Source organism: Mesocricetus auratus, unplaced genomic scaffold, assembly GCF_017639785.1.
Source record: "Mesocricetus auratus isolate SY011 unplaced genomic scaffold, BCM_Maur_2.0 Super-Scaffold_4256, whole genome shotgun sequence".
In the NCBI taxonomy this organism is placed as follows: domain Eukaryota; kingdom Metazoa; phylum Chordata; class Mammalia; order Rodentia; family Cricetidae; genus Mesocricetus; species Mesocricetus auratus.
The window spans coordinates 55,998,266-56,013,649 of NW_024429182.1; the positions used below are offsets into that span (position 1 = coordinate 55,998,266).

At 49.2% G+C, this 15,384-nt stretch overlaps 1 protein-coding gene across 1 annotated transcript in view; it reads right to left on the reverse strand.

The window, feature by feature from the left end:
* Shank2 (SH3 and multiple ankyrin repeat domains 2) overlaps positions 1-15,384 on the reverse strand; it is a 433,677-nt gene that overhangs the window by 344,663 nt on the left and 73,630 nt on the right. The window contains 4 exon segments of the mRNA XM_021227358.2: positions 1,936-2,103; positions 3,361-3,512; positions 12,562-12,670; positions 14,962-15,033. Of these exon segments, the coding sequence (XP_021083017.2) occupies positions 1,936-2,103; positions 3,361-3,512; positions 12,562-12,670; positions 14,962-15,033 (501 nt within the window).

The following is a 15,384-nucleotide window of genomic DNA, read 5'->3' on the forward strand; positions in this document are numbered from 1 at the left end:
GAAATACTTGGAGGAAAATTAGCATCTTTACTAAATAGACACGGACTTACTCTTCTTCTTGTCCCTAAACTTGGTGGAACCATTGTTCTCAGAGAACTCACATCCTCCAGGTTATTATAAACCATGCCTGCAATCCTATCCCTGGGAAGTTGCAGCAGGACTGCCTGAAGTTCAAGGCTAGCTTGGACTATGCAGTGAGTTCCAGGATACCCTAGGTCACAGATTGAGACCTTGTCTCAGAAAAACAGACAAAAACAAAATGTCAAGAGTCGCCTTGAGATGGCTGAACATGCTTGGGTAGATCTGTGTGTTATATATAAATGCCACACTGTGTTACAGAAGGGTTTGGGGAATCTCAGAAGTGCTGGACTGGGGACCTCTGAGGATCCTGAGAGATAACTGTACTTAAAAAATGTGTATATGGAGGCACAGAGAGAGAATTTAAATACCTGAAATCATGTTTGAAAGAGTTGGTTTCCATAGTAACAGGGCAGCCAGGGTGAGGTCTGCAGGAAGGGTGGAAGCTTGGTTGGGGGCTGGTGCTGCAGCTGGAGCCTGAACGGCATCTGGGGTAGACCTGTTTTTTTTCTAGGCATCTCAGGTTTCCCTCGAAGAGCCTCTGCTTACTGGACAGTCTCCAGCTCATGTGGAGGGCCACCGCTTTCCTTAAAGGCTACTAGTTGGGCCTCTACCCCATCTTATAGAACACTGTCGGAGCAGTACCTCAAGGGACTCGGATCAGGCCCTGGCACCACGTCCCAGCAGTCTATCATGGGGGAAGGTCTGTCCTTCATCAAGCAAGCATGGGAAAGGCAGCTGGTCTCACATCAGGCACACGGGCAAGACAGCCATTATAGTTTCTGCTCTGGGGTCCCCACCCAGTGTGGGCTTGGGGTTCCAGCAGCAGTATCAAAGAGTCTCACTCACCCCATGTAGGCATGGAGACTTCTCCAGGCTCTGGGGCTCCACAATCCAGAGCAGATTCCACAAGAGACAGGCCAGATGAGAGCAGAACCTGCAGAGCCCGCTTTCCTCTTGTTATAGTCTGTAGCCCTAGGCCCTGGACCACTCTAGGTGGGCATGAAACCCCTCCTTCCAGGAGGGATTTATGTAAAAGGTGTCACAGGCATTGAGAGAGACCAAGAACCATGATAGACAATCACCATATCAACACCAAGTGAGAACCTATTCTGGCCTCTCTCCCCTGACCTTCCTGCCTGCCCACATACCCAGACCCTTTCTCCAATCAGATCAAAGGCCTTGACTTCCAGGCTATCAACTCCAGATTTGGAGGACTAACATTCCTTCCAATAGCCTTCTGTGTGTAATCACTGTGTTGACACAGCTCCACCCAGGCAGCTCTGCCATTCCTGGAAACACAGGCCCTCCAAGTCTGGGGCTGGTAACCACTCCCTGCTGTTGTTTGGCTTGTGTGCAGGTCTCAGTCTTGAACTTGGACCCTTTCTTCCTGCTCCGGGCTCATGAGAGGCTGCCCTAGTAGAACCACCAGGTAGATTTGGTTTCATTTTAGGGTCATAGTTGTCACATCTCCCAACTTCATAGTTACAAGGCAATGTCTGAAAACCTCATGCTCTGTGCAAGGAAATCAGGCCTCGTCCTGGTCACCTGGTACCTGCTTTGCCATGTTCCTAGGGATGCATACCCTCAACCCCTCCCCACTCTAGAAGACTTGCTGTAGACACACAACAGCCTATCGTGATCACATAGCTTCTCCTGCAGCATGGAAAATGGCCATCTCTAGGTAAAGGTGTCAGTGTATAAATGCTGATGACTAATACAAACTTTCCAGGACCTTGGGGTAGATCATCCAAGACAGCAGAAGGGGCCTGGCACTCGGTTGCTCTGGGGTCTGGGTCTGGCATCATGGGAGGGGGAGTTCAGCAGTGGGTGTGGCAAGCAGAGGCGCAGTCGTACCTGGTGGATCTCGTGCCAGCCATTCTCATCCTTGCAGCACACGGAGGCATGTTCGTGGAGAAGGAGCTCGCAGCAGTAAGGGTCACCCCCCACAATGGCCGTGTGGTACAATGGTGTGAGCCCATAGCTGTCCTTGTAATCTGGGGAGGCACCAAGCTCCAGGAGAGTCTAGGGAAAGAATTTAAAGTAGTCACCAGTCTCATACATGGAGTGAATTGAAGACGCATATGGGTTGCTTTCCCACAGGCCAAGCTGAGTCATGCCTGGATACCTGATGTTTCCCCCTGACACACACAATACTGGAGAGTCCTAACTGCCAACTGGAAGCGACAGGTGATGTCCAGGGATGCAGGAATGGCCTGCGCCCAGATGAAAGACAGCCTGCAGCTGCCTCTTCTTGACAGGTTCCTGCTGGTGACTAGAACCCTATATCCCAGAAGACAGCTGTGGAGAGTCATCAAGGTTGCATGTGCTAAAGAGAGTCACAGCATTTGAAGTAACACACAGGACAGCGGGACCCCGGTGAGTCAAGGAGTAGTGAGCCTCTGGAGCAGGGGCAGGAACATGTGGACTTCCCAGAAGCCTGTAGGAAGGTACAGATGAGGTGAAGTGGGGATGGCAGAAAAGAGAGGAAAGCCCCCATCTCAGGTCAATCTGTGGCCAGAGGACCTGGCCTCCTCATCGAGCTCTGATGGAGAACAGGCTGGGAGCCACATTCTTTCTGGACAATGCTGCATACACTGACAGACAGGGCAAGGACAAATGTATGGGAGGAAGGAAGATGGGGGATGAAGGGAACAAGGAAGATGGGGTGAATGCTGCCTGGCAGTGGGGGAAAGATGGGCATTGGGGAGATGGGTGCAGGCAGGACGGGGGAAGATGGGCACAGAAGACGAGCATGGGAAGGTGGGCATGGGGAGATGGACCTGGGATGGGTTGGGAGGATGGCAGTGGGGAAGACAGGCATGGAGGGAAATGGGCCTGCAAAGGTAGGCATGGGAAAACGGGGTGGGGAAGCAGCCATGGAGAATATAGGTATAGAGTGTATGCCACATGGAAGTTCAGGAGAAGATGGGGTGTGGCCACAGCTGCCTGGCACCCAGAAATGCAATGCAGGGGGCGGGATCAAGGCTGCTGGAACTACTAATTTGAGGCCTCTGAGGGGCAGCGACAAAGTTCAGCACCAACTCATTTATTGGAAACATGAGCCTTCTTGTAGAGCAGAGAGGACAAGGTGGCTTAAGACACTGAGTTCTAGAAGCATCCATACCACAGAGAGGGCAGGAGAGCCTGATGCTCAACTGCCCTTCTACACTTCAGTGGGGACAGGAGTCATGGTTCCCTGGGGAGGAAGCCTTTGTGAGGCCATCTCAGGGGACCAGATAAAGAACTCTGTTGTCCACAGAAGGTAGGCTCAGGACATACCTTTAGGGCAACCTGGTTCCTCATCCGGGCAGCCTTGTGAAGGGCGGTCATCCCATCCCTGGCACGGAAGTCCAAATGTGCACCCCCATTTCTGAGAACTTTTATGACCTCCATGGAGTCATCGAGTTGAGCAGCCAAGGTCAGGGGCGTCTCTGAGGGAACCGAACACAAAGGCATTGAACAAATACCCAGAGAAGGATGCCAAGCCCCACTGTGCTCAGCCACACTAGAGTACTTGAAATGAGCAGCTCTTTCTGTGAGCCCATGGCCTCTGAGAGTTCATACAGTCAGGGTGATTCAGACACCCTCATGACAATGGCAGAGACACATGGGGTCACATGTAAATCAATAGCAGCAAGGTTTCCATAGTGCAGGCCTTGGTGCCATGAATCCTGGAGAGCCCTGCCATGCTCACTGAAGGCAGAAGCCTGGGCACCATCTTGACATGTCCCTCACAGGAACTTAGACACCAGAAAGGCCAGCACCCCTTCCAATACATAACACACAGAGAACCTTTGTGGCTGTCAGGAACTAGGCTGCAAGGTTTCTGCACAGTAAGGACTGGAGTCCTCTGGGTGCCACATTAAGTGACCACAGGGCACGAGGACAACATACAAGTTACTTGACCCAGAGTGACAACACTCTAGAGCAGTGGTCCTCAACCTTCCTGATGCTGTGACCCTTTGATACAGTTCCTCATGTTGTGGTGACTCCCAACCATACAATTCTTTTGTTGTTGCCTCATACCTGTAATTTTGCTACCGTTATGAACCATAATGTAGATATCTGATATGCAGGCTATCTGATGTGTGACCCCCCCTAAAGGGGTCATGACCCACAGGTTGAGAACCACCATTGTTGAGTTTCCATCTCAAGGCAGGAGGTGGCTCAGTGGGAAGAGTACTTGCTACATAAGCACTCGAGGACCTGAGATCGAATCCCCAGCACCCAAATAAACCTGGGTACAGGTGCACATGCATGTTACCCCAGCAGAGACAGGTGGATCCCAAGGGCTCATCAGCCAGCCAATCCAGCCAAAACAGTGAGCCTCGGGTTATGTGAAAGCTGGGCCAACTCCGGTGTTTGCAAAATAATGTCTGGAAAATGTTCCTCATTTCTCATGTGTTGAGATTTCCTTGATTTTTAAAACTTTAGAAATCCAGCAAGTGCACCTAAGCAGAGAGCTGGTACCCCAAACTTGGACCATCTGACCTTAAAATTATATACACCACTAGGCGTGTGTGTGTGTGTGTGTGTGTGTGTGTGTGTGTGTGTGCGCGTGTGTGTGTGTTCCATGGAAGGGGTCTCAGAAATCAAGCATCTGGAGAGGTGACTCCCCCGTGTCAGGCGACAACTATGGTAGTGAAAACCAGCCCTCCTCTGAAGGGCTGGACAGCCACTAGCAGGATTCTTGAAACACTGATTTAGGAGGCTGAGGGGTCCCAGAATGGAAAATTTAACACAGGGAGGAATGATGAGTGTATCACAGATGTGGCAACTGGACACAGGGCACACAGGCTGACCTGAGCTATATACTAAATGTAAAGTGCAAGATGCAGAATAAATAAGCCATGGGGAATCACTCTCCAGGGGCAGTTCAGAGGTCACAGTGTCAGCCAGCTGCTTACCTGTGAACTCAGCCAACCCGAGTCAGGGAACACTTTCCTCTCAGTATCAGCTGTCACCATCTTCATCAACGCAGCTGATGCCCACAAGAGACCCCCAAAGTCAGGCTAGTGGACGCTCACAGGATGAGGGGGAAGAGAGGCTCATCAGACCCAGATGTGAGATCCAGCTGTTTCCACCTGACATTCCCCTCCAGGTGTATGTAATGCTACCCAGCTACATGCTGATCTCTTCCAAGGTGCTAAAGCAGCAACTCTCAACGTGTGGGGCAGGACCCCTTTCACAGGGGTCAACTAAGATATTTATATTATAATTCATAACAGTAGCAAAATTAGTTACAAAGTAATAATGAGAATGATTTTGTGGTGTGTTTGGGGGGGTCACCACAACATGAGGAAATGTACTAAAGGGTTGCAGCATTAGGAAGGTCGAGAACCACTGTGTTAGAGGATACAAACTGAAGGTTAATGAAGGGGACCTCCATCTATGCAGATAAGGGGTATAACCCACGTTGGGGTGGAACTTTGCAGTGATGCAGCTGCTGTAGGGCACCCACACTCCCAGAAGTAACCCTTTACCTAGGCCCTTGTGAGTGACTCCTCACTGTGCTCCTGTAAGCCTGACTAAGTCATTGGTCTGGGTTGGTGTTGGTGTTTTTTCTTTGTTCTGTTCTATACAGAGTAAACAGAAGTTCATCCACGTCTTCACAGGTAAAGTTAATGCAATGCACAGATTGAAAATAACAACAGTAAAATACAACCAAAAAATAACACGGTGTAGGAGTGGTTTTCACAGCGTCCATAAATCAGGTTTTAGAAAAAATCTAGAGATGACACAGGTTCCTAGAGGATGTGCACAGGTTCTGTGTGACTTGAGCACAGACCTGAGGGATCTTACATCCCTCATAGATATGGAGGGACACCTGCATACAGTAAAACATACATAGAGACTAAATCACCAATAAACATCAGCAGGAGGAACAATTACACAGACAGACACTAGTCTCCACTGTGCCCTTTAGGAGGCAGGACATAACTCCCCACTCCTTAACAGTGGGTTGTGCCAACTGAACCCCTTCCAAAAGTTACTGGATGGGATGGCTCAGCAGGTGACCTTCAGGGAAGAAAGGCTGAAGACAGGGCCATGCTAGGAGGTCTAGGTTAGAACCCCAGAACTCAATCAGTCTGATGGTATGAGCCCTCATACAAGGTAAGAGGGGTGTTTCACTTCCTCCAACTTCCTCCCCAGCCCCACACTTACTCAACAAATGTGCATGGAGGGGCATCTGAATAAATGCCAGACCAGTTCTTAAAGCTGTCAAGCTCATCACCAAGAGAACAAGCCCAAGCAACCATCAAAGCCACACGGCCCACAGAAACATGACAAGTAAAGATGGTGCAGGCCCTCTGAAGTTCCCAGACAGGAAGAAACATTTGGGGAAACTGAGGAAGTCAGAGTGCTGCATGGGCTTTGTAACACTCCCATGTGGATATGTGTTCAATGGTGGCAAAATAAGCCACACTGATATCAGATGTTAGCAATGGGTGAGCATTCTCTAGAAACTCCGTAAGCCAAAGCTGCTCTAAGAAAGATTTATAAAAAAATGAACAACAAACACCTTAGGGACAGATAAACAGCTCTGCAATTAAGAGCACTGGCTGCTCTTGCAGAAGTCCTGATTTTGGTTCCTAGCAGCCACATCAGATAGCTCACCACTGCCTGTAACTCTAGTAGCTTCTATGGGCACCCCTCCCATACTAAAACACATGCACATAAATAGAATTTTTAAAGTAAAAAAAAAAAAAACCTCAAAGCTCTTACCCTACGGGTGAGGGACTTAATCACACTGTAAAATCACTATTACTCACAGACTTAGAGAAAATACTTCCAAAAACAAACACAAATGTATGAGCTGTGGCTACCCAATATGCAAAGAAAACTCATAAGCAAAATGAATTATCCCCAAAGTGGGTGAGATACCTGAACAAAAACCTCAACAAACAGAACTGACAAATGGCGGATGAACGTGAAAGATGTGCCGTGCCACAGGTCCCGACCTCACACCTCAAGGGGATGCCGCAGGGGTCATGCTGCACACACCCCAAAAGGCCAAACACAAAGCACTGAGACCTTAACCCATAGACAACAGACAGCCCTGCTCCCTCATTACTGACTCAGAAGACACAGAGTGCAACCATGTAGGGCATCTCGAAGGACAACTCAGCATAGTCTTACAAAACAAAGCATTAGGGGGCTGGAGATATGACTCAGCAATTGAAATTACTAACTACTCTTCTAGAGAGCATGGGTTCAATTCCCAGGAACTGCATTGTGCTGGCTAGTTTTATGTTAACGTAGCACAAGCCAAAATCATTTGAGAAGAGGGAACCTCAGTTAAGAAAATCCTTCCACAAGACCAGGCAAGTTCATAGGGCATTTTCTTAATTAGTGATTGATGGGGGAGGGCCCAGCCCACTGTGGATGGTGCCATTCCTGGACTGGTGGTCCTGGGTTCTATTAGGAAGCAGGCTGAACAAGTCATGGGGAACAAGCCAGTGAGAAGCACCCCTCCATGGCCTCTGCATCTGCTTCTGCCTCCAGGTTCTTGCCCTGCTTGAGTTCCTGTCCTGACTTCCTTTGATGTCCAAGCTGGGTATGGTAGCACACGCCTGTTTCTCAGCACTCTGAGAAGTTGACGCAGCAGGATTGCTTTGAGTCTAAGGTCAGCCTGAGATATTGAATAAGACTTTGTCTCAAAAAAATACAAAAGAATAAAATCAAAAGAAAAGAGGAAATGAAAGCGTATGTTTATAATTGTCAAAAATTGCATCGAATCTTATGTCCATCCTAAGTGAGTAGATTTAAAAAACTACTGAATGGGAAGCATATTACTCATAACTATGAAGAACCAAGCCGGGCCAGTGAAATGGCTCAGCAGGTAAAGTGCTTGCAGAGAAAACCTGACAATCTGAGTTCAATTCCCAGAACCCACAGAAAAGTGGAAGGTGAGAAATGACTCCAGAGTAGTCCTCTGTCCTCCACAAATGTGCATGGCACACGCTCCCCCCACAATACACAATTAAATAAATAAAGAGACACAAACAGACGCAGAGGAAACTTGGGCACAGGCTGCTTTGTCTGACAGCAACATACTGCCCAGTTCCCACACTGTCATTCTAGAAAAGGAAGAGATAAAGACAGAGACATAGGTGGCTATGGCTGAGAGATCATGACCAAGCACAAGGGATATTTAGATAGTGATGGGACCCCAGATGATTCTTGATGGTAGGTACTGGAATCACATACTTGGCAAACCCCACAGAATGTGTGGCACCCAAGAGTAGCCCTAGAGTAAACCCTAGGCCTTGGCTGTAATGAACATATCACACTAGTGCCGGCTGTTAGTGAGAGGGAGGCTGGTGTAGGGGCATGTGGAAATGAGCCACATGCAGGGTTAGAGTTGCTTAATTGATTATTTTGAGACATGGTCTCATGTATCCCAAGTTAGCATCCAACTTGCTATGTAGCTGAGGGTGGCCTTGAAGTCCTGATCCTCCTGCCTCTACCTCCTGAGTGTTGGGACTGAAGGTATGTTCCACCACACCTGTCTTATCTGCTTGTTGTTTAGCCAGTAGTTGGGCTGGAACCCAAGAGCTCAGGCAGACAGGCTCTGTCTGTACACTCTGCCTCTGAGCTACACCCCACTGCCCAGTGTGATTTTTCTGTGAGCCTAAAACTGATTCTTTACGGAGCTTAGGCCTAATCCCAGGATCATTTCCATGCCAGGCTGCCTTCCCTGATCCACCTTCCACATATGATGAACCTTATCTTCGAGCTTGTGCACTTTGTGAGCTTCCCATGCTCCCTTGGAAGCAGGCGCATAAAGAAGGATACCATATCTGAGCTCTCGCCTAACAACAGGCCTCTTTATTAGAACTCCAAGGACTAACCAAATGCACCCAACTTACTGGAGGGGTGTATTTATGAACCAGCGGCAGGCTGCCTTCATTTGTGTACCTCTCGTTGTCTGCAGATTCATGTTTACAAGGCCTCAGAACCCCACTCCCTCCAGACACAGCAATTCCTGGGGTATCGATCACGTGCTGTGATTCATTGTGTGACAGCCAGATACCGACCATAAGTCATCAGACAGGCTAGCCTCCCTCCACTCCCCGAGCCACAGAGCTCCATGTAAAGGGGAACAGACTGTCCACAAAAGCTTCTAATTGGGCCATGTGGGAGCTGGCCAGGGCTCCCCAGGAATCCACCACAGTCATGTGGGTGGAAACAGTGCCTCTCCAGGATGATAAAGAACTTAACCAGAGGCTACCCTACACCCACCTGACAGCCCTGGAGCACCACTGCCTGGAACCTCTCACTTGCTGTGCCGGTTGGGTTTTTTTTTTTCAACTTGACACAAGCTAGTGTCATCTAGGAAGAGGAAACTTCAATTGAGAACATGCCTCCATCACGCTGGCCTGGGGACAAGCCTGTGGTACATTTTCTTGATTAATCATTGATGTGGGAGGACCCAGACCACTATGGGAAGTGGCACTATGGGAAGTGCTGGTGGTCCTGGATGCTGTAAGAAGGTGGACAATCCATGGGGAGCAGGCCAGTAAGCAGCATTCCTCTGTGGCTTCTGCTTCAGCTCCTACCTCCAGGTTCCTGCCCCGGGTTCCCTTCACAACGAACTACAACTGTAGGCTGGAACCTTTTGTCCCAAGCTGCTTTTGGTCACAGAGTCTGTCACAGCAACAGAAAGCAGACTAGGCCTGGCAGGTGGTAATCAGGTCCTAAAAGTGAGTCCTGATGAGCATGGTGGCTCTGCGGGTACAGCATGGCAGGGAACCATGCTATTCCATGCTATTCTGAGCCTTTCGTGGAGGCTTTGGAGACACAGAAGTTTTTAGTGTCATTAAACAGCTGACTTCTCTCACCTGAGCACCCCTCAAGCTCAGACACCCATAGTGTGCTAGGAAAGTGATGGACTAAGTCCCCAAGGGCTGTCAGTGTGGCTGCCTTTCCAGGGCATGAAGCTGTCATCCATCTGATCCCAGAGGTCCCACCGAGGCAAAGAGAGACCCAAAAACCACGCCACTAGGGAAGAAGTCTTCAGCTTCTCTTCCTGTTACTTGATGAAATTTGTGTTTCCAGCAGCTATAGACATCCGCTAGAGTTGACAGACTGAGGTTTTAAGTGGCGGGTCATCCCTCCAGGATTCCGAGCTCAATTGCATGTCATTCAATCCGGAATGACTGCTGCCCCAACTATGGCTCCCCATTGCAGCTGGCTCTAGAATGCAGAGTTAAGGCAGGGCTGGGTGCTTGTCTTGGTCTTCAGAAGGAAGCTGAATTTGACTCTTCATAGGGAGCAAAGGTGTTTGGTGTGGAGCCAGTCTGCTGTTCGGGCAGTGACTCAGAAAGTCGCCAAACCCAGCTTGGAGCTTCCAAAATGTGGAGGGAATAAGCAAAGTATGTAAGAGCCAGAGGAGGCAAGCACCAATTTGGGGCTGGGGACTCCTCAGTGCAGGGGCAGCAGAGACAGGTGGACCCCTGGGGCTCACCAGCCAGTTAGCCTAGCCTCGCTTGGGAGCACCAGGCCAGCAAGACAGTGAGAGACCCTGTCTCAAAGAAAGGGGGCATGGACAGCTCCAGAGAGACACAAGGTTGCTGTCTGCCTCCCAACTGCTGGGATTAAAGGGGTACTTTTAATCACCTCTAGATCGTTCTAAGACCAATGGATTTAATTAAGTAGTGAGTTGGTTTCATAGTCTGTTTCTTAGAGGACAATGACAGGAGAGAGAAAAATCTGAACACATTCAGGACAGACACTTTTTGTTTTTACTTGCCAATCCTTGCTTGGTTTGATGAGGGGTTTCACTGACTATGAGACCCACAGGTACAAGGCTGATTGCATTTCAGAGAACACAGAATAATAACTACTTGTGGGTTCTGTGCTTTACATTCCTGGGTCTCTCATATTCAATGCTAAGGGGATAGAATTTCTAGGAATTTCCTTAAGTACCAGCTCCTTGCCCATCATTGCCACCTCTACTCTAGCTCCAGGTGGGGCTCAGAGAAGGCACCAAGTGCACACCTCTGCTTCAAAACAGTGTCAACTGGGGAATCAAGTCAGGTCTGGCCTGGGATGGCAGCTGCTTAAACTCAGAACCAGAGACACCGATGTAGAAGGGGTGGGGGCAAAGAGGCTATGACTCCCATCACGAAGAAAACTTAGGTTGAGAGTAGCTGACACACAGCCATGAGAAAAGCAGGCACCAGATAGTATAAGGTCAGGACCCCTGAGGTCATAGGAGGCACCATGTCACCACAATGTACATAAACACCACCTTCTTCCCTCAGGGAACATCTACCTTGGGCTCCTCTCAGTTCCCTCGCCAGGGTCCCTCATTAGTTTCTCTCCTGATACCCTAGATGTGCCTCCATCCTCAGAAACGAGTCTTCTCCCAGCTTTCAAGCTGCTCACAGATAAACCCAAAGAAACTCGGGAGCCAAGAGGTAATCCAGCCCCCATCAGGGCTAAGATGGGGACATGCCAGCTAGATCAACACCCAGTGGTGCCACCTCAGCTTAAAGGGTCAGCAAGGCTGCCCCAAATGACAAACAAGACCCACACTTTAGAAGACACCTCCATATTTTGTGCACACAGTAGGTAATTTTGAGGTGTGACAAGAAGCTACGTGGGAGCCAGCAATGGACTTGGGGTGTCCTGTTAGGAAAGGGAGGGAGAGAGGGAGGGACAAGAGGTAAAAGGACCCCACTGCCGAGGTCAAGCATCTCCTATCCCCAGATTTCACACCAGGCCAAATAGATTCAAGCTTCTGTGAAGAGTCCCTTGACTCCTGCCTGCCACCCTCAGCCATATCATCCCAAGGCCACAGTGTTCACCCTGGCTGCGGCCAAGCTCCATCCAGTAAAACCAGGAGACACGAGCAACATGGGAAGGCACTTTGGGTTGTCCAAACTGGGGAAACCACTGGCATCTAGGGGTGGCTGGGCAGCACCTCATAAAGTCAAGGTCTACCCCACAGCAAAGAACAGTCAGACCAGGTGTTAGAAGTGCAGAGCTAAGAGACCTTGCCCCTGCCTGTGCAGCTTTCTCCCGAGGAGGTTTCAAGCCCAAGGAACTCGACATCTGGCAGGGAGCACAAGATGTGTCTGAGCAGCTGCCTGTCTGTGAGGAAGCCTGCACCCAGGCAAAGGGAAAACCCCACACATGCTGAAGTGTCGAGTGGTTAGCACTTCCAGCTTGGGGGCTCTGCTGGAAGCCCAGGGTCAGCAGACAACAGCCCCACACATGTATGGCACCCATTCCCTCTCTCCCTTCCCTAACACTTATGCACAGAGCACCTACTGTGTGCATGCTGGAGATGCAGACAGCAAGGAGAAGAACACAGGCCTTCAGACCAGAGGTTACATGAGTGAGGCGCCACCTCAAAGACCAGAAAAAAGCCAGGCAGCATGAGATATGAGTGATTCATGGTAACCTGAACTCGGGAATAGATGCATGCCTCACCAGAGTATGGTGAAGGCCTTCCTCATGGCTACCCACCTCCAGTCTCCAGGTCATGGAAATTAGGATCCAGGCCTCTGTCTAGCAGCTTGACAAGCTTCTCCACTGAGTGATGTTGAGTGTGATCCATAAACTTCTTCAGGTTGGTCTGGAGAGCAAAGAACAAAACAGAAAAGACTTCATGAAAAATGCATCTACAGAGGCAGGAGACGTAGCTCCATGGGCAGAGAATTTCGCTGGCATGCATGAGGCCCTGGGCCCAAGCACAGTACTGCATAAACTTGGTATGTTGGTGCACACCTTTAGTACCAGCACTTAGAAAGGTGGAGGCAGGAGGATCAGGGGTTCAAGGTCATCCTTGGCTACATAGTGGTTTCAAATCCAGATTGAACTGCCTGTGCTGGTGCTGGAAAGAACAAAAGAAAGAAGGGAGGGAGGGAGGGAGAGAGGGAGGGAGGGAGGAAGGAAGGAGGAATCTTTATAGACTAAGAGAAGACTGGCCTCCTCTGTGCAGGGCATTGCTGACCCCAAGGCTCACATAGGGCCGAGAGTGGGGTCAACACACAGCTAACACCCTAGGCCTGTCCGGATGAATGTCTCAGAACCCTAGTTGTTTGTCATCTCTAAGGTCTCAATGTCTGTCCCTCCATAATTCACACAGTAAACTGTAATACCTGTATAAAGGCACTGGAGATCTCTGCATCATTAGGGTGGAGCCCTGATGAGTAGGGCTCATAGTCATCTAAAGAGGTCCCAGAGAGCTCATTCTACCACCCCTGACACCCTTAACCTGGGCACCAAGGAATCCAAATTTTGGTTGTGATGTCAGACAGCAAGGGCTCTGGAGTTGTGAGAATGACAGTATGCCTGTGGTTTTTAAGTTGTGATAACAGCAGGAGTGAGTTCCACCATACTGGGAACAAGAGATGCTCTCCCATGGAGAGAGATAAGATCACATGAGTTAGGGTGACACCTGAGAGCCTCCAGAACCCATTCATTCAGACCCTCCACTCCATTCCCAGAAAGGAAGCTGAGGCCCAGGTCTCATCTGCAAAGAGGAGATTGTTGAACCCCATCTCCATTAACCCAGAGAAGAAACAGTGCCCTGGAGGATACCTAGTCCACTCCTCAGGAGATCACACAAGCCTACCTGCCTCCACTCTCAGAAGGAAGCCTGGCCACTGATCAGGGAGAGCCCAGCATGTCTCTTAGGCCTCACCCTCATCCTGATCCACAGTTTTCACAACACAGGACAGGAGCACCTGTGACTTTTCATCTGGTGATGTACCTGGGCTGCATTCCCTACTGAACAGCTTACAGTCAGGGCTTAGAACAAATGTCCAAACCCTGAAGTATCATTTGAACTGCAGCTGTTTACTCATTGACACCTTTCTTTAAATTCCCAAAGATTTGTATCTATACATAGTACAATAATTATTTTACTATTGTAAAAATAATTAGAGAAATCCTCAGATGCTGGGGTCAACCATGTGGATTCCAGGATCAAGGCAGAAAATACATAAGAAGAGCCTGGACTATACTTGGTCAGAACATGGCTGAGAGATCAAGGACAGTGGGGAAATAACAAAGTGTAGGGAACCGAGTGATGGGTATCTGCCAGTCACGAATGGATAACATAGGCACTAAACTGAAAACAGAGACCATAGAGGTCCCTTAAACAATGCAAGCTGCTGCTATTTGTCTTGGCTGTTCATCAGAACTAGCTTATGGGACCCTAGGGCTGAAGACATGGCACAGCTTGTGGCATGATATGGAGAAATCAGGCTGGACCTGAGCTGGACACTTCCTCCTGGCGGCTAGCTTTTATAATTCTGAGAGGTTGTGAAATAGCCTTATCTAGGGGGAGATAAGGCGCCAACAGTCTTGCCCAACTGTAAATCCTAGAACCATGATATCAACCTTCTGGGCAACAGTACCATAGTAGCATAGTAGTTATGGGAGTAAACAACCACTCCCTGGTTGGCTTTGAGGCCCCCTCCACTGTAGGAATTCAAGCCTGGTACTGTAAACTACATAAAAAACACATGGTAGGGGAAGTCACCAGCCCTAGGGAGGAAATACTGTTGTTTTACTAAATTGACATAGAATCGAGTTGCCTGATAAATATCTGTTTAGTTCCACAAACCAGTGTTCTCAACCTGTGGGTTGAGACCCTTTGGAGGTTGAAGGACCATTTCACAGGGGTTACCTAAGACCATCAGAGAACCAAGATATGCACATTATGATTTATAACAATAGCAAAATTACAGTTATGAAAGTAGCAATGAAATAATTTTACAATGGGGAGGGTCACCACAACATGAGGAGCTGTATAAAAGGGAACCATGGCACATATACTGCTCCTCTCAGTCTTAATCAGAAAAGCCTCTCTTCCTTGTGCCCTGGTGGGGGGGAGGGAGTATTACCCACCCCCCATACCTTTGTGTGGAGCCTGGCCAGCTGCTTCTCATCCAGGTTGGACTGCTTGTATACACGCTTCTTATAGCGAAACTGTCATGGGAACAAGAAAAAGATTGCAGGTAACTAAATGTTAGACATGGATGCTCAGAGGAAAAGTGTCCTGGCCAAGGACAAGGCACCCAAGTCTTAACCAAGACATTTGTGTCTGTGCTACAGAGGCCACTCCCCAAGAGTCCCATCATCCAGCAGCCATGAGGACACAGGGCAAGCTCTTGGCTGTGTAAGTCAGTTAGTCCCCAGCTGGTACAGAAGGTGAGGTGGTCTGACACGCCACTAATGTAGCCTCATCCTGCTGGATCACTGTCTGTGGGAATCCACCTGCCCTTAGCTTGTCTGGGGTGCACCTTTGATACTTCCCTGTCACTCATCTATGCCAGACTA